At 35.4% G+C, this 26612-nt stretch overlaps 1 protein-coding gene across 2 annotated transcripts in view; it reads right to left on the reverse strand.

Annotated features, from left to right (window-relative positions):
• The window catches only part of FER (FER tyrosine kinase), a 135973-nt gene that overhangs the window by 64417 nt on the left and 44944 nt on the right, over positions 1 to 26612 (reverse strand). For both annotated transcript variants that reach the window (XM_010224213.2, XM_088531372.1), the window contains 3 exons: positions 14496 to 14588; positions 9776 to 9979; positions 6752 to 6874 (listed from right to left, as the gene is read on the reverse strand). In XM_010224213.2, coding sequence (XP_010222515.2) covers positions 6752 to 6874; positions 9776 to 9979; positions 14496 to 14588 — 420 coding nt within the window. The remainder of the gene's footprint in view (positions 1 to 6751; positions 6875 to 9775; positions 9980 to 14495; positions 14589 to 26612) is intronic.

Genomic DNA, 26612 nt, shown 5'->3' on the forward strand with positions numbered 1-26612 from the left:
AATACCGTCCTTTACCCAAGTAGAAACATAACAATGACACATTGCTAATGCATCTGGCACATTTTTGTATTAGACATATGGTAAGTTATCACAATATAAATATTTACTTGTTAATAAAACTTGTATCAAATAACATTCTGGATTATTCCGGAACAAGAACAAAACAAACAAAAAAATAAATTCCACATAATAAATCTGCATCAGAAAACTGTAAAAGTTAACAAGACTTTTTCTTTTAATAAGTTTAAGTACCTATAGTAACGTCCAATATAAAGACAAAGCCAACAATATATCAGCAAAGTAAATATATAGAAAGAAAGAAAGAAAGATTGCTTGAAAAAACACTGGGCAGGCCCCTTCCTAGGAATATAGGGATGTTGTCAGGGCATACAGGCATGCAGTAAAGAAGGCTAAGAAACGCTTGGAATTAACCTGTCAAGAAATGTCAAGGATAACACAAGTGTTTCGTCAAATATATCAGTAGCAAAAGGAAGAATAGGGAAAACGGAGGCCCAATTCTGAACGGGCTGAGGCCCTGGTTCCAAAGGACACAGAAAAGGCAGTTACTGAACGTATGCCTTCTTTGCTTCAGTCTTCACTACGGCCACGCCTCTGGAAGCCCAGACCCTGCAGACAAGGAAGGAAGTCTGGAGAAGGAAAGATGTGTCCTTGCTTGAGGAATATCAGGTTAGAGATCACTTAGGCAAACTTGACACCCACAAATCCAGAGGCCTTGATGGGATGCACCCAAGTGTGCTGTGGGAGCTGCCAGGTATTAGTGCTAGGCCGCTCTTCATCATCTTTGAAAGGTCACAGAGAATACGAGAGGTCTTTGAGGACTGGAAAGAGTCAGTCACGCCAATCTTCAAAAAGGACAAGAAAGAATCCAGGCAACTACAAGCCAGTCAGCCTTACCTCAACGCTTGGAAAGGGAATGGAAAAACTCATTCCAGATGCCCTTTCTAAGCATGTGGAGGACAAGAAGGTGGTCAGCAGTAGTCAGCATGGATTCACCAGGGGGAAATCATGCTTAACCAATCTGAAAGCCTTCTATGATGGAATGAGTGACTAGCAGACAAGGAGAGTATGGATGTTTTCTACCTTGACCTGAGCAAGGCTTTTGACACTGTCTCCCACAGCCTCCTCATAGACAAGTTCAGGAAGTGTGGGAGGGATAAAAAGATAGTGAGGTGAACTGAGAACTGGCAGGATGGCAGATCTCAAAGCATTGTGATCAGTGGTGCAGTGTGTCTAGTTGGAGCCTTGTAGTTAGCGGTGTCCCCCTGGGATCCGTATTGGGTCCAGTCCTGTTCAGGTTATTCATCAGTGACCTGGATGAAGGGACAGAGAGCACACTCTACAAGTTGGCTGATGATACAAACCTGGGAGGAGTTGCTGTTACACCAGGGGGCTGCACTGCCCTTCTAAGGGACCTGAAGAGGCTCTAGAGATGGCTGGAGAGGAGCCTTATGAAGTTCAACATAGGCAAGTGCAGAGTCTGGCACCTAGGGAGAAATAACCCCATGTACCATGGCAGGTTAGGGCTTGGCCAGCTGAAGAGCAAGTCTGCTCTTAGCTGAATCTGGGCATCCTGGCAGACAAGTTGACCATGAGACAGCAAAGTGCCCTTATAGCCAAGAAGGTGAATGGGATCCATGGCTGGCAATTGGAGGAGTGCAGACAACAGGCTGAGAGGAGCGATCTCCCCTTTTACTCAGCCCTGGTGAGGCCTCATCTGGAGTACTGTGTCCAGTTCTGGGCTCCCCAGTATAAGACAGACATGGAGCTCCTGCAGGCCAGTGGAAGGCTTCAAAGATGATTAGGGGACTGGATGTTGCATCCTATTAGGAGAAGCTGAGATAGCTGGGCCTGTTCAGCTTGGAGAAGGCTAAGAGATGATCTTACCAATATGTACATAAATATCTGGAGGGAGGGTATCAGAGAACAGGGTCAAGCTCTTTTCACTGGTGGACAGTGATAGGAAGTCCATGAACTGGAACAGAAGAAGTTCCACCTGAATTTGAGGAAGAACTTCTTGACTTCTTGAGGGTGCCAGAGCACTGGAAGAGGTTGCCCAGAGAGGCTGTAGAGTCTCCTTCTCTGGAGATCTTCAAAACCTGCCTGAATGCAATCCTGTACCATGTGCTCTAGGTGTCCCTGCTTGTGCAGGCACGTTGGACTAGATGATCTCTAGAGGTCCCTTCCAACCTTAATCATTCTGTGATTCTGTAATGTACGGGAAAACAAATCAGAACTTCCTTCTTTACTACAGCCTTTGCTAACAATACTGTGTTAGATTAATTTTTTCCTTGGTATCTTCTGGTCACACTGGCAACAGGAAAACAAAAGTAAAAAGTTTATGTTGCTTATCTTCAGCTGTTCCATAGAAAGAACCTGTTCATATTAATGTCTTCATGATCAGAAGGCAAAACATTTCCTGGCCAACCCTCTGAGCCTCCAATAAAATGTTGCTTTCAAATTGTATGGAATAACTTCCCTTCTCTATCCCAAAATAATTATTTTGCACAATATGTTCTGGACAGCCCACATATTTCAAGTGCTTAAACATGAACAAAGACAACTTCTGTAAAGAAAGAGAAGGAAAAAAAGAAAACTTTTAAAATTTGTACCTTTATGGAATTCTGTTGCAGTACCACTCCAGAAAATAAGTGATCACTAGCCTCATCATTTGCTTTAAAATCTACAATAGTTCTGAATTCTACATCACTGATAGCCAAGAGAGGTCACTCCCCCTAGTTCTTCTTCATATCACCTTCACATCACCAGCATACCTTTTTTAAGATCTTACTCCATTGCAACTAGTGGAGCTCAAGTTTTTCAGGGACTGTATACTACCTATTAAAAGTTACTTCACAGTAACTTCTACTGTAGAATTCCAGCTCTGCAGAGATATCTAAAAGCACACACTGAAATTCTTAATCTTAAGATATGTTGCGCTTGTTGAACCTCAGATCCTGCATTTCAGTGATTTCTTGTATTTGTCAGCCAGTCTATGGAAGTATTAGTTTTACTTAAGTCACACAGACTGCACTGGTAAAATCAAAAAACAAGAACAATTAGAAGCAATTAGAACAACTAGAAGAAAGGAACATTATTTATAAAATCTGGTAGATCCAAAAGGCTCCTTGCTGAAGCATGCTTTGATTGAAGTAGTTTGTTCTCACAGGTAGTTTTACCCCAAAAAACAAACTCTTACTCCAAAATTATCCAATTAATATTTTTTCCTTTTGACCACATACTTATTTTTCAAGTAAAAATTTCTATCTTCCATTTCTTCCTTCATAAACTTATTTTTTTCCACTTTCAGGTTGTTTTTGTAAAAAAATGTTCAAACACATCTAAATGTAATTTGTTATTTTCTGCTTTGCTCAAAATGACTCCTTTTGTACAGTTTACAGCCCAAACAGCCAGGTGGCTCTCTCCTTGCTCATATGAATGTTCAAGTCTTGCCTAATTTTTTCTATCCTAGTATTAATTAATACTGCTGATTTCCTTTGCATATGTCTGCTGCATGACCATAATGATACTGAACGGTAAATGAGTGGCAAAAGATAGCTGCATTCAAATCATATGAATACGGCCATTTCCTGTCAGCTTATCTTTAAGTAATATAATTTCTCACCTCTCATCATGTATTTTATTTCCTTAAAGAAAATTAAAGATGCATTTTAACATTCAAAAGCATACACATTGGACTTATCATGGCCATAAGAATTACAATTTGGGGTCAAAAATCTGCTTATACTGACTATGACCAACCGGTCCTCCTCAGCATTTCTGTGAGGCTTTTCACGTGAGTGGGTACCATACTACTTCAGATGCTACAAACCTACCCTAGGCAAAATTCTGACAACAGTTGTTCACAGCACATCCTTGAATTCCTCCAGTTCACCCTTGTTGGCCCAGCAAGACACAACTCGGATAAAGGTGTGCTACCTGCACCATGAGATCCTATGTTGTCTGCAACACTGGATTTCAGCTTGTTTTTAAAAAATAAAATGAAACAAAACAAAATACCTGAAAAATCAAACTGCATCAAAAAGAGACAAAAATCAGGATTACACGTTTTGTAATACTCCAACAGGCTGAGAAACGGAGCAGATAAATTGCATATGCTTTAAATCTTCAAAAGCTGACCTGAAAGTTAAATTAGGATGAATCCTAAATACAAAATGCAACTCAAAATGGTTCAGAGACTGAAAAAAAATCAGGTCATGTCAGAACTTTGACTGTGTTTTACTGAAAAGAATCTGTCTACTTTCATCTTCTCACTTAAATTTCTACATCTTCATTTTTTTTTCCACAGGTATAACTCATTAATATATCCTATCTTGCAGCTGATTGTCAGATCTGGATGGAATTCTCATGTCATTTGCAGACTTTTATTCATCAATATTTAAATTACTATAAAATCATGCAGATTTATTTTTTTAACACTTCTGCTCAGGTTAATCAACATTCTTTCCATTTCTATATCACTTTCGCTTCTATAGAAAATGTTTGAACTCATTTCATACGATTCTTTTGTGAATCTTTTGTGAATCAGTTCTTGTAAATGAAAGCTACTAGCGACATACAGCTTCAGAAATTCATAACCTCAGAACTTTAATTTGCTATAGAGGAAACAACAGTTATATTTGCAGTAGCAACTAGTGAAGCATCAGGACGTCTGTGGAGCGAAGCAGTTGGTGCCGAAGAACTGATACATGTAGGGGGGTGGGGCAGTATCTGATGATTGAACTCCCACTAGCACTTGTCTTGTTTCAGCTGAAAACGGCCAAATTTTGCATGCTTTGAGACCGCTCAGTGATGGAAACATACTCTAATCTGCGACAGTCAGGAGATTCTCCTCAAAAGCTTATTTCTGATCTGAACTAAACTGTTAACACAGATATATCCAAACAAAAATGTTTGATTTCCTTAATGATTTTAATTTCTCTCATTAAATTAAACTATATCCACAACTTAACATAGATTTCTAACTGTATGAAAGATATTTCATGAAATTTAAGAAACTCCACAATATAAGGTCAAATGTTCTAGAAAGTAAAAATATATTTTGTATGTTTAGAATAGGTTTTTTTTCCATTAATAAAGACCTTGGGGATGCAGTGAGGTTATTCTAAGGCCTTTTACATACCAGTCATTCCATCAGTAATAAACTGATGCATTTTTTCTCAAAGATAATAAATAAATATAAATGAGAAGCTTTTCCATTACAAAAAAATCACTTGCAGATATCTTTTTAATGACCTTGGCTTTTCTAATTTAAATTCTATTATTTCTCTATCATTAAAATTCCAAGCAGGCAGATTTGGTCTACATGAAATGGGATGTGGGACAAGCCTTTTGTGGCACAATTAAGACTGTTCCTTTCAAGGACAACGTCACAGAAGGTGAACACTAATTTTGCTATTACGGTAAAGGAAAATAAATGATTGCAGAAAGAATGAAAAGTAGAAGCAAACTACATAGCATAATTCTTTTCTCTGATGTTCTTTGTCATACACAACTTTCACTTTCTAAATAAGTTATTACAGGGAGACCAATTTGCATAAAAAGATTAAAGATTGCTCAAAACGTCAAAGACTGCTTTGCAGCTACAACAGTGAGAGAAAAAGGAGTCTTTACAGATGTCAAATGAATTTTAAGAAAATGATCAAAAACACACTGAGATAACAGAGTACAACGCATAAAATACCATCGACTCTAGGTGTCAGTACATATGTCATTGCTAAAAATAAGTATGCTTAAAATGTTTCCAATTCCCCATATGAAAACCATGAAAATTAAAAAGGAAAGCTCAAAGCACTATTTTTTTTTTAATTTTAAAGCATTATTTTCTGTAACTGATTTTGATCATATGGGAGAACAAATGGCACATGGTACATAAAAATTGTTGAGAAGCTCTAACACAGTTAAAAGAACTCTAAATAATTGATTTAAAACAATTAAATTGTTTAATTGTTTTTAACTAACATACTTTTCACTACTGTCTTACTACTTAGGTTCAGGATGTTGGTCTTGAAGCACTTTAGGTGCATTTTATATATATATATATTTTTAAACTTTACACAAAATGTGAGTAGCTTAGATCTCATTTTTGAAAGCATACAATGTATGTGATACGCATGTATAAAACAACATTTCCTGCCAACTAGCACTCTTGGTAGCACTCTGTTGCCAGTACCAGTAGGGTACACCATCATGTAGCCATCATGCATCCTATTAGGATGAAAGTTGAAAAATTCAGGAACCCAAATGGAATTATTCTTGAATGTAAACACAGCACATCAGCACAAAGGAAATCGTATCACCAAACACAGAGCCAGTACAATGGAATTTAATGCATGGATAGCACTTGGGAAAACGTGAACAAAGTACTGCATCACTACAATTGCAAGCAATTAACAGATAGTTACAAGAAAAGAGTCAACTAATACCACCCATAGTACTAAAATTTGCTTTTAGTTAATACTAAAACTAACTCAAATTAATAAGCCAGGAGAATAGCTCTATTTTATTTCTCTTCTGAAATCAGAAAAATAGAACACTGACTTGGCACAGGTGACAGGGGTAGAGCAAAAAATCTGTTGACCTAATAGCATATACACACATTCTACAATATACTTAATATTTTCATTTGGAATCAAAGGGAACATATTTTACATAATAATACAAACCTGAAAATACTTTCAGCTTAATAGAATAATTAGAATGTGTGCATTACCTTAACCACAGGATTCAGTAGAACAACACCAGATTTCTTTGTAATGACTTGCTTTGTTGTGTAGTGATGGTCTATGAGCTGAGGAATAGTTGGAAAGCCAGTTCCTTCAAAACGATACTGATTCTGTATGGAGATAAAATGAAATAATTATTTCTGCACAAGTAAAAATTCAAAGAAGAAGCTGCACTTTCATGCTTAGCTTCATCACTAATCACTAATGACCAAATGAAAAGTTTATATTTATAGAATTAAATATTTGTATTAATCAAAATAATAAAGTTTTTAGTGAATTAAATAGAATGGTCATCAGAAAGGTAATATTTCACAACACATGGAATCTCTCACTTAAGGCAACACAATAAAATAACTATTGATTTAAACACTTAAAAATAAAAAAGGCTCTTGCAATTCAAAAGGTGAGAAAATCTGTGAGTAAATTATTATGAAATAGAAAAAAAAATACATCTACATTTTTATAAGTGTTTTCTTCCAAAGCATATAAAACTAAAAATAACATAAAACAACAAACATTCTAACAAACAAGTAATACTTCATCAGATCTTACTGTACTTAGAATTTGAAAAAAATAGCAAATTCCTGATATGAATACAAGACCCATGACTGGCCTTTATCAGCCATGTATGCCAGGGAAGTCTACTGTGGTACAGAGCCTGAAAACAAGAGCAACTCACTCATAACATACAGAGAAGTTGAAAACATAAAATGCCTCTTTCCCCCCATTTCTATGCTTTTTAGCAATATATTTAATCTTAGACATCTAATTCAACATCATAACAACATTGCAGGCTCTCTAAATATTTCAGTTTTAACTATTCAGGTTCATACTCAGTTGGGCAACAAGAACCATCACTGGCATATGCCTTTTTAAAAACGAACAAAAAAATATAACGCATCATACCACATTTCTCTTCATTAGAGCTACAGGCATCAGCTTCCTGTAATGTGCTAACACTCTTAGCAATGGAAGCTTGGTCATGTCACCTATTTTTATCTTCCTATTGGCTATCTATTGTAAAAGTGCTTTCTTAATCTGAGTTCTTTTTGGCCTTCATCTCCCTAACCTCTTTCACTACTAACTCGGCTTTGCCTGGCCAGTGATACTCAGCTGCATCCCCTTTAAATGACCTCCTGCTGTGATTAAGATTACTGAACAAGCAGCTCCTCAAAAATAGCAATCCACCAATAACAGTAGTGAAAAACAGATTACCTTTGAGTGATAGCAGCAAAATTTGATGCTTAAAGCTGAAGAATGGAAAAATTTAATTGCACAAATACTACAGAGCGAAGCACTTAGAAAAACCACAGAATTTATCCCATTCAATACTTATGCAATTAAAGGACTCCTGTTAAAAAAGTACATGTCATACTTCCACTCTGCAATCTTTGATTTAGAAGAAAATTCTTGCAAATAGAGATGGAACTTGTCAGTGATAAAAGAGAGTAATCTGGCCATTTATGGAAGGCAGATTCCACACTTTGGAAATCACTGTGTGAAAAACAAGTTCCTACACTTTACTTGTAGCAAACTTTCCTACTGGAAGGTTCATTGATTCAGCCCATCTTGCCATCTGGCCACAAAAGTCCTACCACTTACTAACTCCTTTTCCAGGTTAATAAGGTTTCTTTCTTTCTTAAATGAATAAGCTGACAGTTCTAGTGACCTGATGATGTTTGGACTGTCCAAGCTAGGCAATATTAAACAGCATCAGTCTTACATTTCAGATTATTTTTTTATGAAAAAAAAAAAAGCAATGAAATTACAGGAATAAAGAGTTTTTATGACTCTTTAAAAATGTTTCATGGAAAAATGCATACTAAAATGCATTAACAGGTTAGTCTAATAGAAATATTTAAAAAAGAACCATGCTGAAATGTGACGTCTGCACAAAATGATGTCAACCATACAAAGCACATAGCATGCATTTAATTCTACTGTGTGAGGATGAGATCACCAACCATTTTTTAAGAATGTCTGTATCTAGCCATGGGTAGTTTTATTGCTTCTATTGCCCATTCAACACTCTGATACATTAAGGTCATAAATATCAAGCTATGATAAATGTTGACTTCAGGTCGTAGTTAATTGCTGGAGTAAAACTCCAAGTGAAAAATAAACAAAAACATCTGGACAAGTGTCCATATTCATTGATCTTATAGAAACCTCCCAAATTCACAAAATTGGAACAATATCACTACCCCTCATTAAAATGAAATGTAGCTACACATTAACAATATGGTATGCTGAATCATCTGGGAATTTAGAAAATTCCCCTTACTGTAAGCACAGTTAGGGTGGGAAATTTGTGCATTAGTCTGTATACTTTGACTGAAGTTTGGCAGATTTTATTGCAACTTTCTAAACAGTTAGAGGCATTTCTAACAATGTTACGCCCACTGTTGTATTTGAATCTGAAATTTGGAAAAGCAAAGAAAAGTGCATATGAATGCATATTCACCAGTATTTATGTTCCGTTGAACAAAACAACATCCAGAAAACCTAAAAATGAATACATGCAGCTCAACAATCCTAGGGACTCCCAAGGGAGTCCCTAGGGAATCCCAAGTCCTGACTATATAGAAAACATCAAAAATTATTGATGAATGTTTTAATTTTTGAGGAAGATTCAGTGGAAATTAATATGAATTAAAAGAAGCCTAATAAGCACCAAGTATAAAAATAGGTTTAAAAAATAAATATACATAAATAAGATAGCAGTAAGAAGTTCTGGTTTGGGAAACACTTCCAGAAACATTTTGGCTTTTCTGCAAAGAATAAAAGTAGTAGAATAATCTCATATTTATCTTCCTATTTATCTTTTATTCCTAAAATGACCTTTTCCCCTGATTTCAGCACTGATTAAAATATATCCCTACAGCTTTCATATTTCTTATAAAGGCTAAATCCAAATGTCAAAGTAAATTATGTAGATCTTAGATTGTTTAGCTGAAATAATATACTTCCTAGCATTGAACTGAATATTTAATACTATATCAGAGACGTACATCAGCATATTGTATGATAAAGTGCCTCCGTTGTCCATCTGAAAACACAGAAAGGACATATTCACCAGGTTTCCCGTGGCTCTCTCGCACCAAGAAGTCTCCTTGCTGTTTTAACAGCTCCTGGGCTTCTATTCTTGGAATTGCACCATGATACCAATCTTGCTCTGCCAATGGTTTTTCAGTGGTTGATATTACATCAAAGAACTTGGAAAAGATATAGAATAAGAATGTTACCATAACAATACATTTTTGAGTTCATCTTTACACTAAAAACTTGATAAACAGCAATAATTGGGTATACTACTAATAAACAAAGGTTATTTAACCTAAAAGAATGCTATTTAAATTTTTAAACTAACTAACTTCAACAAAACACTTTTGAAAATACTACATTTTGTTCAAGTGAATGCTTTAGATTTACTTGTATAGACTAAGAAGCCTTTATCCAGGTCATACGCCATTCAAAATAATCAGTTCTAAAATATTACTTAACATGTACTGTAACATGTGTAGAGTTTGAACAGGAAGCCCAGACCCAGACCTACATAGACAAGAAATTTTGGGGAGGTTCAGAATAGCAAAACCTTTTCCACAAACACATTTCTAATCCAAGGAAAACAATTCTAAGAATAAAACAACAGATCAATGTCAATAAACTAGTTCGCAACCTTCATATGAAAGTTAAAAAAGACCATGCAACTCATTTTATAGCTTTCAAAAGAGGCAGCCATCAGACAATAGCACCTGCTAAACTAGGTCAGGTCTGAATCACTGTCTAGATCATGATCACATCCCTGAAAAAAAAAATCTTAAAAGCCTTTATGACACAAAAATAGTTAGAGAAAACGAGAGAGCATTTTATAAATCTCTATGGTGTTCTGTATGACACTAACATCAGTCTTTCCCATTCTTTCATATTTGCTTAAATAAATATTTATTTCTTTAAAAGAAAAATATAACTGAAATCTCTGTCAACTGCCTCCTACTTAATATTACCTTTTTATGGGTTAATCATAATGCACTTAGAAATCCCTTTACTTTTCTCTAACGAAACAATCCGTAATGGATTATTTCTTTGTACGCTATTGAAATTGTAGGGCTTTTTTTCTCTTTATGAACACATTCCTATGCCTCTATTTTTCTTCTGTACAGCCACCCAGACTACAAGCCCAGAAAGAGCAGTATAAATTCAAGATCATAATCATTTTACTATTGATTTCAATTCAATTTTACGCTTCACACCAATATTTCTACTGTATTTTATAGTGAGATTTAAACGGTTTCAATATAAGAAGGGTTAGTCTTTAAAGAAGATGGGGGAAAAAAAAAAGGAACAGCACAAAATTTAGTTTACTGTTTCCATTGATTTCTTAGCAAGTTTATGGAACAGTAAGCTATTTAATATCAGTAAGATACTGGAACAAATTTACATTCTAGGTCTCAATATTTTACAGTTTCAATTTTGGGATGAGAAGATTTCTTACCCATTTTTATACGGACATTGATAATTTACACACAAACCAACAGCAGCATTTAAAGCTTGCATGCAAAAAGATGAAAAGAAATTGTGTATATATATAAATATATATATTGAGCTTAAGAAATATAAGCTTTCATTATAACACAAAATTAATTAGAATTAACAATATAATAATATATAATTATGCATATATAATTATATATTATATACATATCATATATCTTATGTATGTATATTTTTATATACAGCATATATAGTAATATATAATTATATGTATTATATATAATATGATAATATATAATTAAAATTAATATAATTCTCATTGTAAGAAATATAATGAGAAGATAATATTTGTGAAAAATGTATGTTAATAACTAATATATTATATGTTAATAACTGCTTAATATTTTATTTTCACACAGCTTCTGAACTCAGATTTTCTGTACTTGTTTTTATTTTCCATCTTCAAACAAATCAAGGATTTTACAGACATTTTTTTCCTCCCCATGCAAATAGGGGCACAAATATAGATTAGAGAGTAATACATTCACTGATATTTTGAGACATCTCTCTGCAGAATTACCTCTCATCCCTGACACTAGCCTTAGTGAAAACTGATAAATCTATTTGCACATGCTCACAGACTGTGTAAAACCTAAACTACCTTCAAAGAAAATTATTATGAAAAAATATGAGTATTCCATTTGAAAACAAGCCTATAAAATTAAAATACACAGACTTAAAAATTATAATAGAAAAGCAATGTACTGGAAAAAATCTCTCATATTTAGAGAGAGCATCACTGTGTATTAAGATCATTCTCATTAAATGTAAAAAACATATATACTTAAGACAAAAGAAATTATGTCTCTAATTATCCTACTAACTGTAGCAGATGTCTGTGACAAACTGAAATCCCTCACTAGAAAAACAAATAGACTAATTTTATCTGAAGCACAAAACTTGGCATTCAAGATGCAATTCATTCAGACTTCTTATGCAGTTCAGGAAGTGATGCAAAGTTCAGAAAGTTTTTAGGCAGTGTCCAAGTTACATGAACAATGTGCCTTTTCTTTTTTTTTTTTTTTTTTTTGTCTCAGCCCATTAAACTTATGTCTCTTGCTAGCACAAACAGCTAATCTGTATGTTGTCTCACAAAATCTACCAACTTTGGTGGATTACACTGCTGTGGTCTCCTTCTCTTCCACCTCTCTATTTTCTTCATAACTGTACTCTTTTATTACCCTGCCTTCTACTTTCTAAGAAACTGTAAATCATTTAAGTGATAATACATAAGTAACAGATGACTAGATCTTTGCTCATCTCCTGATTGCTTGAGAAAGCAAGGGTTTCTATACTTTTCCAATGACAATATTTTTTTCCCAATTACATAAAATTTTAATTAAAAATCCATCACCAATTTATTATGGAATACTGTTTTACAACAATAACACATTTAACCCAAGATATGGTTGCACATTAAAGATTCACTATGTTTAAAATGTATTATATGAAACCAGAATACTGAAATTACGTTTTTGTGTAGACTATATTCTATCAGAGAATTGGTACTGGTCCTTCTTCTACTCTTCTTTTTAGATTCTCTTTTGTATTGCTCTGTTTAAAAGAACTAACAAATTGTTTTATGTGTATTACTATTATTTTATAATGCACCTTCCATAATCAGTGTATTTGTTGATAGATGATACATTTTAAGTACCAACTTAAGAAGTTAGCAATCTGCACAGTTAAGTAATTGCAAGCAGGAGAAAGATGAACAGCTAACCACTTTAACAGCAAAGTGCTAATTCATGAAAGAAATTTTATTCTAAAATGCACGGCAGCCTTTTCTAACAAATTTCTAAATCACAACACACACCCCAGCCTGGTGTACACATAATGACTTCAAAGCTCATTGAAATAATGCATGTAATCTAAACTACACTTGTTTCTTTTCCCTCAGAAAACTCAATCTCATTCTCTCATTTCTCTCAAACATACTCCAAAGCCTCTTTAATCCTACCTACCAAATACTTAAACCCAAGTTTACGCAAACTACAGTAGACTTACTAGTGATACAGACTTGTAGGGATGTTTTAATATTTAAGCAGGGCTCTTCTTATAGCATTTTAAGTACTTACACAATTCTCATAAGAAAGTACTCCTGTCCTAATTTTCCTCTTATTACCATATTTATTATTCTCTTTCTTTTTCATTATAATTGTCATATATATATATATATATATATTATATAATGCAGTGTACGTCTGTAGATTCATGTAACTAATCTCTCCCATACAACCTTAGATATTATAGACCTAGAATACACAGGCCACAATTTAACAGTAACAGGTGCAACAGTGAAATTTTCTCAAAAATGCTATTTTAAACCAATATTTCAGGTTACAAGACCATAAATCAAAAGACATTTAAAAAAATAAAATTAAATAAACTTTGGATTGCTCTTTACATGGGGCTGGTACAGTCACCTTTTAAACTTCAAAAAAACACCTTTTTTTTTTGGTGAGGAGATATGTAAATAAAACTTGGTGAACTCCCTCAGCATGTAAGCGAATATTTTACTATTTCAAGCCTATACTTGAGAACTAATTTGTAAATGAAAGTCATGCAAAACACATTTTTTTCTTTTTGTCATTTCGTTTTATAAGCTGTTTTTCATACTTGGACTACAATTAAAATTCTCCATCCACTGGGGAACCTGAACAAGAGCCAATTAGTAGTAAGAGATACTTAGTGACTTCACTGGGAATAGAAGCTAGATGTATAATCATTCATGACTTAAATAATATCAATTCTTATGGCAATAAAAATAGTAATAAAAAAATGTACTTATGCTGGTGACTCTATAGTAAATATAAGGATTACTGCAATGTGGGTAAAACATGCCTGACCATCTGATCTAGTATAGATATGAATAATATATAGCATTAGTAGAAAGCCTAACTCACAGAAAACAATATCCTTAAAAGCACATCTGGAAGCTGCAAAGAATATACAAATTCTTTTTCTTTTAACTGCAGTAAATGAAATTTTTTCTGACAAATAATTATGTCACAATATTATGTCCACTGAAACTCAGAATAGTATTTTTTATAATATCACTTTAGCCTAACTTTTTCTGTGTAGACTGAAATGTGTGGTATTTCAGAAAATAAAAATCTACTTCAGGTGTAAAAACACAAGATGATAGTAGAACACCACATTGCTGATACTACTTACCGATGATGAACCCAGCATGGATTTTGGAGATCTTATAATGCCAGCTATAGAGTGACGAATAGTGTCAAACCTTGAGACTTTGTCCTTCTTATCCTAGGAGAAAAAGTAGTATCTCCAGTAAAACAGAGTAATACAGATCAATATAGATTTACTTCTGATCACTGGTAATTTAAATGTTGTGGGATTATGCTAATTTATGCTAACTGAAAGGCAGAAAGTGAAAACAGAGCCAGAATACTTCTATCTGAAGATAGAAGTAAAGAAGAAAAAAAGATTGCTTCAAAATTCTGAATATTCTTTCCTGGCTGAAGAAATAAATAATGTCTTAAATGCTATTTCGGCTTATTCCAGGAATTCTGAAAGAGCAACAAAATCTACTATGCCCACATAAATACCATACTGTAGACATACATTATGTCTACAGAATATAACATTGCATAGGCAGGATGCAGGATAAATAATTAAAATAAATGTTTGTATCTAGCACCAAATTTCTACAACATTCCATAATCGGTATGGAATTAGAAGAGAATAAGAAAATTTCACATCAAAATAGTTAAAAGGCTGTTAGATAGTTATTGGTTACCAAAATTAACACCCGTTAATCATGTGCCCATTATCCATAATAATTCCTTTATTCACCAGAATCAAGTAATTTTGCTTGTTAGCAAACTTTCTGATAACATAGCACACTGTCCCTAGTTCATTGGCAAGTTGACTTTGATTTTTTCAAATACTGATGGATTAAATTGGCTACTTAAAAAGAACATTAATAATGAGGGGCCACTTTGCCAAATTTTAGCTGCATGCTTGTGAGGCTTGGAAGTCTCTAACAGAAACTGTTTCTTGTTTGATTGCAATAGAAGAAGAAAAAACATAGAGGAACTGCCTAATTCAGAGCTCATCTGAATACCACTAAGATGCACAATCTGGACCTCACCACCATTTTGTGATAGGGATCATGGAATGAGATAGTCTTATTGTCTCCTTAAACAGAATAAGTATTAAAATACAGATCTAAACAATAACCTGGCTCTGTTCACCATGTAATATATTCACAAGCCCTTGGCAGTATTTTTATAGCATGTTCCCTCCAAAATATTCAAAATAATTTGTATCTTATAATGAAGACTAATATTTTATTTCCACAGCAAGCATTATCAAACATATGATATGCACAACTGTAGCCTGTACTGAGATTCTTCACATTTGTTAAGCATTTTTAAGACATTTCAAAAAGACTTGAAGAGTGGCATCATTGATATCTTCCTGTATTTTATTGTCATTGTAGACCACCTTAAAGATTCTTCAGGAAATCCATTTTCACTGAAAGTTCTGAACAGTATATACATCAAGACTATGAGATTTTCCTATGCATATTAGGTATAAATCATTCCCTGAGTGAATATAAGAACACAACCCAAAAGAGCACATCTAAATTTTGTTATTTGCACTGTTGTATTAGTTAAGTCAGTGGTTTTTTTCAGTCTGCTTTCCAAAGAAAAACAAAATGCGTGCTAGTGTTGTCTTCCAGTTATCTTCCAGACGATTTCATCAAAATTTAGCACAGATCATGAGAGGAATATTAGCATAAGATTTCTGAAGCAAGACAACAGTGTTCCCACAATGAAAAATTAATTATAATTCCACACATTCCCCACTCCAGCGAACATGAGCCACCTGACCGAGCAGCACAACCACCCTGGCTAGGCAGGCAGCACCGGAGCTTCAGAAGCGAGCACACCACACACTACTATTAGATCCACAAACCTGTGAAAGAAACTGGAAGAGAGTTGGGAGTTCTGCATCAGCAATGCAGTATCGACTGCAGTGTTGACAAAGGATAAAAATCTGTAGGAAACCAAGGTTCATTAATTACAGTGCTCGTGAAGCAAATTTCATTATGATTGGCAATGCAGCTTTTCTTCACAGAATACAAAATGCGGCTTCTACCATATATTAACTGATTTAGTTTCATTCTAGTTTAAATGAATTACTTTCAGAGGTATTAGCAAGATGGCATCATGATTTGTCACTTACTTTATTTTATACTACACCAATTTCATTAAAATGAAAACTAATTCAAGGTCTGTAATATTTTATGCAAAGTTTGAATTACTAGAGAATAAATTATAGCTTACCATTAAGAAGTTAGATATAGGGAAAATATATACTATCACTAGAAAACATTTTAAAGCTATTTCATGCACAGTGTTTAAAATGTACCTGTGACATGACAGTGAGTCATGCAAGAAATTATGAAAAATACATTGATTAATATTTCATTTTTAGGAGTAGCGATAATTCTAATCACCCTCTAGAAAGATTAAAACAAGAATTAAAAAGAGTCTCCTCAACAGCTGGGACTTTAGACTAGGTCAAAATTTTCCACCCATTGGATGGGTACACATGGCAAAAAGCAAGACGTTGTTACTTTTATTTCCAAACGATAAAGAGAAGCTGTTTATTACCATAAATTACTAATTTATTGAGTAACTGATTGACAGCAACTACTGTAACCATCAGAGTGCTCAGTCATATTTTCCAAAGCAACTGATTACACAAGCAAGAGTGTTATCATTCTACCACTGAGAAGAAAGAAATTCTGAAACTGTATTCCCAATTGTGCAAATCTCCGCTATGCTTCTCATTTTGGTTTTCTTTTTTGCTTTCTAGATATTCTGAAGTATTACCCCAGCAATCTTAAACAGATGACACACCACTTCATTACTCTTGCTTGTTTTTTTTTCTCTTCTGGATAGATACAGAGAGAAAAAATGAAGCACAATAAATCACAAATAAGTCCAAGATTCAGGACATCTGAAAAATGCCAGTAAAGCACTCCCTATTTTGCTTGAGGATTATTTTGCTGAAGTCTATCTTTATACACGAGGTAAAGAAAGTGGAGCTTCTGTATTTTACCTGGTCAGTTTGGGCTGTTTTGTGGAATATGAAGTACTCTTCATTTTGACAGACACCCAACATAGACCACATACTTCCCACTATAATTGCTAGGGTCCCTTATCATACGGACAGAAAAAAAACAACCTTCCCTTTTCCAGATATACTGGCTTTTTTGCTGGGCAAAGTCACAGTTCTCCAGGTCTTGTAGTGCATGAAAAAAATAAACTACACTCAGAAGTGTGACATAATCAAAATGACAGACCATAAGAATCATATTTACAATGGTATTTTGCAAGGTGAACTCCACAATGTACCTCTTTAGCCACATAAATCCAGAGAAGAGGCTGCCTATTAAAACTAACAAACAAAAAAACAAACAAAAAGAATACCCCTTTGTTCTTCAGAGAAGCAAGGAAGTAAGAAACTGAAGAGACAACAAAGATAAAGTTAATACTTCTGAGGGTCAGGCAAACAGCAGCCTTTTTTAGTAATCAAACGCTAGAAGATTAGCAACAAGGCAATTCAAATAGACCTGAAGAGCAGCACGGGTGATTTCTTCCTGAAATTTATTGTCATTGTAGACCGCTTTAAAGATGCTGCAGGAAATCCATTTTCACTGAGTTTGGCAACAACAGCAACAGAGGATCACGCAGTCTATATTCTGTTCTGCTTATAAAACAAAACAAAGACAATACTACTACCCAGGCAGGCACATATGAATGATGTAGATAGGTCAATACTTCAATATTACTCTATTCAAAGGAAGCTCTGCGTGATGGTTGTGCTATGGACCATCAGCATGGGTCCAGTAGTTGAACGTATACTTGCAAGTAAAATCAGAGAATTTCCACAATAAATTCAGAAAAAAAAACATGAGGAGGGTCCTTCAACAGAACACAAAGACACATTAAAATCAAGAGGAAAAGATTTCAATAGGAAGAACACAATCAGAGGGAAGATCAGTGACATCTAAAAGGTGAGTGTGAAAATACTAGTTCTGAGACACAGCTAGGAAACTGGTCATCACAGATTTTGATGAAAATGCTTTCAGTAAAGTGCAGGAGTTACAAACCCAACTGCAGAAGCTGCAGGAATAAAAACTAGAAAGTAGAAAATCTTGGCAATTATTGCAAGTTATACATTCAACAAATTTGAAGATGAGAAAAGACAAATTAGACAGTCTCTGCCAAAGCAATTAATACCCAAGACGTTTTCCTTTATGTACAGTGATGCTAGCACCAGTTCTGGTTTGCAGATTCTTCTGATGAAAAAGCTGTCAAAATATCATCCATTTTATAATGGCTTCAGAATCAGATAATGGGGAGAATAGGGAAGATTTTTGTCCTTAGAAGGCTTAAAAACATCTGGAATGAGAAGGAAGTTCTGTGATTTTCCACAGAAAAATCAGAGCTTCTTTTCAAAGAAGCTTTGGAGAAACAGAAAGTTTTCCAGAAATAATCCTCTGCATTAGTCACTTCAGCAGAGGGGATGAAAGTTGTTTGGAAGAGACCACCAAAGTAAATAATGAGCTTGGAATACGACAGTAACCCTGGCCTGCCTATTGATGAATGGATATACTAACCATAATATCTTAGTCATATGTCTCTTTTAAAGGTATTAACATATACTAATGCTTAGTAAAGGACTAAAGGAGAGGTAAAAAGCTTAAGACAATTAAGAACATACACAGCAGAATATATCTGATTTTTGTTCCTGAAATGTACTCTCTGATTTCGAAAGAATTATCTCTAACTCAAGGGTTGGGTTTCCTTTTCATCAGTGACAGAATTGAGTATCTCAGAAAGATCACACATACAAGCAACATACGAAGCATTATGAATTACTATGAAGTTATTATTATTGCATCCATACATGGAACCAGCTTTTGGATGATTATGAGTCATTTATCCAAGCTGAGCAGTCATCTACCACAGCAGCAGCTTCCAAGGAATAATCACATGTATTTCTGCTTTCTTATTGTTGATATCTAGAATTGGGGCAGCAATCTGCAGAGCCATGAAGCTGCACCATAACATAATTAAAACTAGAATAAAGCTAATTAGAAGTATCTCAAATACCCAATGAATACACATTTCTGAGTAAGTTCTTGCTTTCTTATTTTGAATACAACCATCAGAAATGATGCATAATTGGCATTTACATATCTTGCATGGGATGTAAATTAATGCTCCACCTAGAAGGTAGAATTGCAGTGTGAAATTGCAGCTTGAAAGACAAGATGTGCTGGCATGAAACTTGAAAAGAGGTAATACTGGCTCAGACCAAAAACATCTATGCAATATCCTGACAGACAATGATAATCCTGCAGAACACTCCTTTGGCCTCTAAGGACTTGTAGTGCAAGGACTTACTAAACTACATGTGATGTTTTTATATATAATAATAATCTTGATGAATTTTCATCCCATAAAGTCATTCAGCTGCTTTCCGAATCCATATAAATTATTATTATCTACTGCTACAGCAAGCAATTGCACAACTTAATTACATGTCTTTGAAGAGCACATTTGTTTTCTTGTTTTCAACCAGCTGCCGACTATGGTCATCTGATAGCCCCTACTTCTTGTTACAGAAGCGACAGTGAACAATCATTATTCCCTATTCATTTTCTTTGTGTCATCCCAGATTGCACAGACCTTTATCACATGCCACTCAGACAGCTTTTTCAAGTCTGAAAAGCCCAATCTATTTAGTCATTACAGAAGCTCCTCCACATATCTGCACATTCTTCTGACTTTCTCAGTTCTTCTTTATCTATCCTGAAATTAAGTGTGCTCAAAACATAGGTAGCCACATGGAACTATACTCTTCTAGACGGCACACAGCAAAAGTATAAGCACCAAAAGACAACTGCATCATGGAAAATTCCGGTTAACTATTGGAAAAACATTTCACAATGAGGGAGCATCAAGGTTCAATGACCTTGGAGGTGCTCAGAATTCAACTGCAACAACACCGTGTGAAACTGAATCTAATATCAAAGTTGGCTTTGCTTTTAACAAGGACCTGGAACAGATGGGCTCCAAGACCTTCCGGTTTAAATCATTTTGCAAGCCTATCATATTTGGGAAACAGGTGCACATAGATTTATGCAATGACATAATGTTTTCTCCTATCTTCTCTGTGCTTTCTTGATAATTTCTAGTGTGTTTTTTAGTTTTCATGAGTTTTTGATTTGATCAGTGTTTTAGTTAAAAAGTGCCCTGCCATTTTTTAGGAACATTGAGACCTCATTATTTAGTAGTAATTCAGAGCTAATAACTGTATACATAAAATTGATAAGTTCCCACACCACGTACAAACTTCAGTACTTCTGGTTTTGCAGAAACATGTTATGATGTTAGCATAATCAAAGAGAGAAGACTATTAGTAAAACATATAACTCAGAGCAAGTCAAGCATTTTTTACCAGTAAGATGAAGAAATTATTTATTTTTCTCATAAATACATTTTCCTGGTAATACGATAGCAACAACAAAAAAGTGAGCAGGACAGTCATTTATAAAAATATTAATCATGACTACCATGCAAACCACAGCAGAATCTTGGAGGTGAAATACTGGCTAGGAAATGTCTTTTTGTGGTACAGCATTCCGCAAAAAAATCCTGAAAACTTAGCAGTTTTTAGCTAAGTCTCAGGCTTTAGCAAACACTGCCTAGGTAAACCCAAATTTACAAGAAAGAACATCAGTACTAGGATCTGACTTTTAACCTTCTTTTTGAATGACTACCCCCAGGACAGAATGTAGAGTGATGCTGTAGAGAGACTGCATTATATTTTCTGTTTTTAATTAGAGTATCAACAGGCTAATTTTTTTAAGCTACGTATGAAATGCCAGCAAAATGTCACCTTCATCTTTGAAGTGATTAGTAAATCATTTCCAACACAAAAATACACATTAATGGTCTTTAAGGAAGAAAAGAAGTACCTCTTCTTGTGGCAAAAAATGTTTTCAGAGACATGGCATATGTTCTTATATACCAAATAGACGTTTTAAAGATGAGATTTATATTTCATCTACTTATATCAATAACATCAGCTGCGCTCTAGGAAAGATAGAGATTCAATGTACATTACCTAAGCTGAAGCACTGTAAACCTGTCCCTTGCAGTACAAAACTCTTTTTGTAGAAGAAAAAAGGAGATAGACAAAAATAATCTGGACGGCAGCTAGAGCACCTCCTTGAATTAAGGAATTCTTGATTTGCTGAATGCAAGTATCTCTGTGTGACTAACCTCTGGCATATCTCCACCCAGGTCTCTTGAAGCATAATAAAACCCAAATAAAAGTGAATCAATTTCAATAGAGCCAATTTAACAAACCAATCCAGACTTCTGCAAACTTAGATGCAAATTACATTTACAGAATTTAGAATGAGTGTATTAAAAAAAAGTCTTAATCCAGAACCCCATGAAACTGCAGCAGGTAGAAAGAAAAATAGGTCCTTCAAAAACACAAGTGGTTATCTAAATGTGTAGGTATGAACTGTCCTACTGATTTCAACAGCACTGTTAATAATCAGTTATATTCTTATTAATTCAATATACAAATTATGCTATCATTTACTAGCTTTAACTCAGTAAAAATAATCAAATTCCATTCTATACAGAGCATACCAGAGTGAAAGGGAGAATACCTGGCTAAAACACAATCCTTCTCCTCTTTGCTTACTATTACCCTGTCACAACAAGGAATCCTGGAAGACAGGCCTCTCTTTTTATGCTCTTGTGGCAATACATCAGTTTATAACAGAAAAACATTTAAACAGACATGCTTCGACATCATTCCTCTAGCTCAATATCTTGTCTCCAGCTGAAATAAAACCTTTTTTTTTTTTTTTTCCCTAAGTAGCACCTCCTGTAGCTAAGAGAAATCAGCATACCCTCCATGCTGAAGAAAGCATGGAGGCAATGCCAGTACCAAGATAGAGTTCAAAGCGTCTTGCAGGGGACTGCAGCTTCCAGCAGGTCACGCGCAACACCTGCTTCAAGCTCCTAGTTGCACTGCCATACCTAATCATCACAAAACCAAGAAAATCTGCATCCCCCCGTTACAGCTCACCGTTCAGGACAACAAGATGAGGAACCAGCTATTGGACAAAGTTGTCCTCTACCCAGGACAGAGTCTTGCTTGAGTTGCTGCTTGAGAAAGCAAGCCAAAAGGAGTGAAAGAATTGCTGCCACTCTTCCAAGCAAGAAGTGATGAAAGCAATGTGAATACAACAGTGGATACTAGATAAAAGAATGCAAATGCAGCAGAAATTATACTTCTGCTAATACTCTCCCTGTCCCCAAACATTTTCCCATGGCTCTGGGGATTCCAGAGCCAGATATAATCTTTAGCCTGGAAACTAGAAGGAGTTTATGGTTTGGGAGTTAAAAGTAAATCCTACATTTTAATTGCATGCTAAATAACCTGAGAATGAGCAATCAGTGCGATTTCATGAATGTGACTTGAAATTTCAAATTTATAATCATAAATTTAAAAGCATCATAAAACTTGAAATATATTAGAGAAAATGTTAAGAGATCATAAAACATGCAAAGCAAACCAACTGTGAGGAAGTTTTACGCTTTCATCATCTGAACATTATAGTTTGTCAGGCAGCTATGAATGCACATGCTTTATTAGTTGGAAGTACACGTGCATCTACAAATCACTTAAACTCTACAGTCCTTACGAGTTTTTTGATGCAAAAAGGCTAGTTTTCCTTTGTAGTTTATTACTGTATACACATAGCTGAAATATTTTTCAATATGTAATAGTGCAGTGCAAGATGCAGTATAGGAAGAGAGATGCAGTAACACTAGAACTTCTGTCCTAGAATTGCAATCAAGATCAACAACACAGCTATCATTTGAAGATACAAAGTTTTCAATTTAAAACCCTATTCAGAATTGTTAGAATTACATATATTTGATCTTGTCACCTCTCTTTGAAGTTAAAAAGAAAACAGTAAAGAAATATTGATGATGTAATAGAAAAATGGATTTGTGTTAAATACATGCAGATGATGCACTGCAATAGTGACATTTGGCAAATTTTATCTGTATTTGAGTAAATCATGATAAAATATCAGGTAATAATTTTTCTCTGCGCAGGAAAAATGTTACGGTAGGAAAGTAGTGGCATGTTCTCCAGTTTTCACACTCTTTTCACAAGAAACATGAAGGTAGATAAAGGACAGTATTCTGTAAGTATTATCTCAATCTGCAGTTTCTCAGTTGAATGGTAAAATTTTAAACAACTGATATAAAATAGTTTAATTTTTATAAAGTCAAATTCTAACTCTTCAAAAGATGAGTTACTTAGGGGTTAATAGACCTTCATTACAAACACTGAAATAATTAATATAGGTAAGAGTCAACTCTGCTCAAGTATGGTCAAGAGAATGATAAAAATAGGGCAACAGAAGAAAAAATGTGAAAGCAAGCTATACAAGCCAACAAGAACCAGCAGAGCTGAAAAATCTCTAGCCTAAGTCTGGCATAAGAAATGGGACTGCAGTCCAGGCAACTGAAGAACCAAGACTGTGAATACAATGCACTTCACAGTGAACTCAGGTACGATACATATAGACCTGCCTGTTGCAATATATATACCTTAGAGTATATACATATACACCTTAGGGTTTTGATAAATGGGACCGAGTCTAGTTGGAGGCCTGTGGCCAGTGGTGTCCCCAGGGGTCAGCACTGGGCCTGGTGCTCTTCAACTTGTTCATCAATGATCTGGACGAGGGCACAGAGGGCACCCTCAGCAAGTTTGCAGGTGACACCAAACTGGGAGGAGTGGCCGACACTCCTGAGGGCTGCGCTGCCATTCACAGGGACCTGGACAGGATGGAGAGTTGGACAGAGAGAAACCTCATGAGGTTCAACAAGGACAAGTGCAGGGTCCTGCACCTGGACAGGAATAACCCCAGGCACCAGGACAGATTAGTGGTTGCCTACTGAAAAGCAGTTCCGCAGAGAGGGATTTGGAATCCAATGTGCCCTCATGGCCAAGAAGGCCAATGGGATCCTGGCCTGCATCAGGAGGAGCGTTGCCAGCAGGTGGAGGGAGGGGATCCTGCCCCTCTGCTCAGCTCTGATGAGGCCACACCTGGAGTATTGGGGGCAGTTCTGGGCTCCCTAGGACAAGAGGGACGTGGAGCTTCTAAAGAGGGTCCAGCATAGAGCAACAAAGATGATTAAGGGACTGGAGCATTTATCGTGGGAGGAAAGACTAAGCAAGCCTCGAGAAGAGGCTTAGCCTGGAGAAGGGGTTGTGGAGTCTCCTCTGGAGATCTTCCAAACCCGCCTGGATGTCACCCTGTGCCTCGGGCTCTAAGTGTCCCTGCTGGAGCAGGGGGGTTGGACTAGATGATCTCTAGAGGTCCCTGCCAACCTCAACCATTCTGGGATTCTGTGGTACCTGGTATAAACACAACAATAAGTTATATTTAAGACAAGGATTTTTGAAGATGAAAAAGTCTGAAATTGTGCACCAGGTAATGGGATGATGAAAATGACAGTTTGTTTTTTCCTTCCTAGGCATTTTTTTAAACAGAGCTTCACCTGTCCTTAATTCAAGCAAACGTTCCTTCCAAAAGCATCCTGCATCTCCCCTCTTAGGTATTTTGCATCCAGAAGAGAAGGAAGGGACAGACAACTGAAGCAACTTCATATGATGCTTTATTTGTGTATAAAGTGAAAAACTAAAGCATTAGGAACAAGCAGTTTGTGCTGCATGCTTCAGCCACAAAGGCAGAGCACTGTGTCAGAGGGTTATGCAGCCCAAAAGATATCCACACACAGTATTTAGAAGCAGAGCATGAACTGAATATAAAGTGCTGCTAATAAGTATGCTTAGTATACAGGTCAATCACTTTAATTAGAATCCATTAATCAGTAAGAGAATGAATGACAGCCTTTCCGGATCTCATTAAAATGATATTAAAAGACCTGTTGTTTGGATCTAGTTGCTCCTTAGTTACAGATTCACAGAGCAATGCTTGCTACCGAAGTGTTGCAGACAAATCTACTGGTCAAACCTACCAATTAGTAATTTAAACCCCAGGAAGTCTGATCCCTTAAAGGCGATTAGACATTGAAGCAAATGTATCTTGAAGGATCAAGAGATGCAACTGGACTAGGGACCAGCAGCAAACACACAAAAAGCATCCTCTCTGTATTGCATGACCTTGAAATTCACAAGTGGCCATATCTACTGCCAAGGACACCAAGAACTAGAAATCCCAACTTAGTCAAGGCAAGATTTTGAGGCTCCCAGACTCTGCACAGAAACCTACAACTCAGCTTCAGCAGAAGTTAAAGTGAACTTAGGGAGGTTATCATCCCAGTGCCCATGGCTGTGTTGGCTTCCCTAGAAGTCTGGAAGAATCCAGTCTCTCCCTGGCCACCAACTATGTGCACTTACCACAGGGATAGTGTCTGTAAGTTTATTAATATAACATTAGTTTTATTAAAGGATAAAACTGACACTTTCACAGTGAGACAAAGTTAAAGATTTTGCTATATGTTTAAGATTTTGCTATATGTTTAAATTAAAATCTGCTCCACTATTCTTCTTTGACAGACAGTATAGTCAGAATTTGGTATTTGTTTTTGGCATTCACAGATCCCTACACCATTTTACTGGTATTAGCACAAATAAGCCTGTATATTAAATAGATAATATGATACAGCAACTTTGTGGAAGCTATAACATACACTTGCAGCAGATATTTGTGCTAGACTTAAATGAGGCATCTTTGCAGGATGACAACTTAAAATTAAGCTTTCTATAAATAACATATACTAGCATAACTATTACATTTTTGTTCATAATGCACACATAATAAATAAATACTATTTTTTAAATAAATTATCAATAATGTTATCAGTATTACCCAATTATCTATTTAGATGATGATCCAAATCTACTGAGTAAAAGCTTAGGTTACTACTCACAGATGAACTCACTTCATACAGCTTCATGTCATAAACAAAACCAGACTTTTCTCAAAATACAGACATCAAGAAAAAAAGACTTCTTTTGCAAGTCTTAGTAATGCTACCAGAGCACAACAGATTTAAGTCCTATCTAAAGTAGAATTCACATGTTGTACCTAGCACAGTGAGCAAGAATAAATCAGGTAACCCTTCTGTAGATTCTAAAAAGACATGTTGTTCTCTTTGATTAAGAAAA

The sequence above is a fragment of the Tinamus guttatus genome, unplaced genomic scaffold (genome assembly GCF_059628265.1).
Source record: "Tinamus guttatus ecotype Peru unplaced genomic scaffold, ASM5962826v1 Tinamus_guttatus_pri_ptg000411l, whole genome shotgun sequence".
In the NCBI taxonomy this organism is placed as follows: Eukaryota; Metazoa; Chordata; class Aves; order Tinamiformes; family Tinamidae; genus Tinamus; species Tinamus guttatus.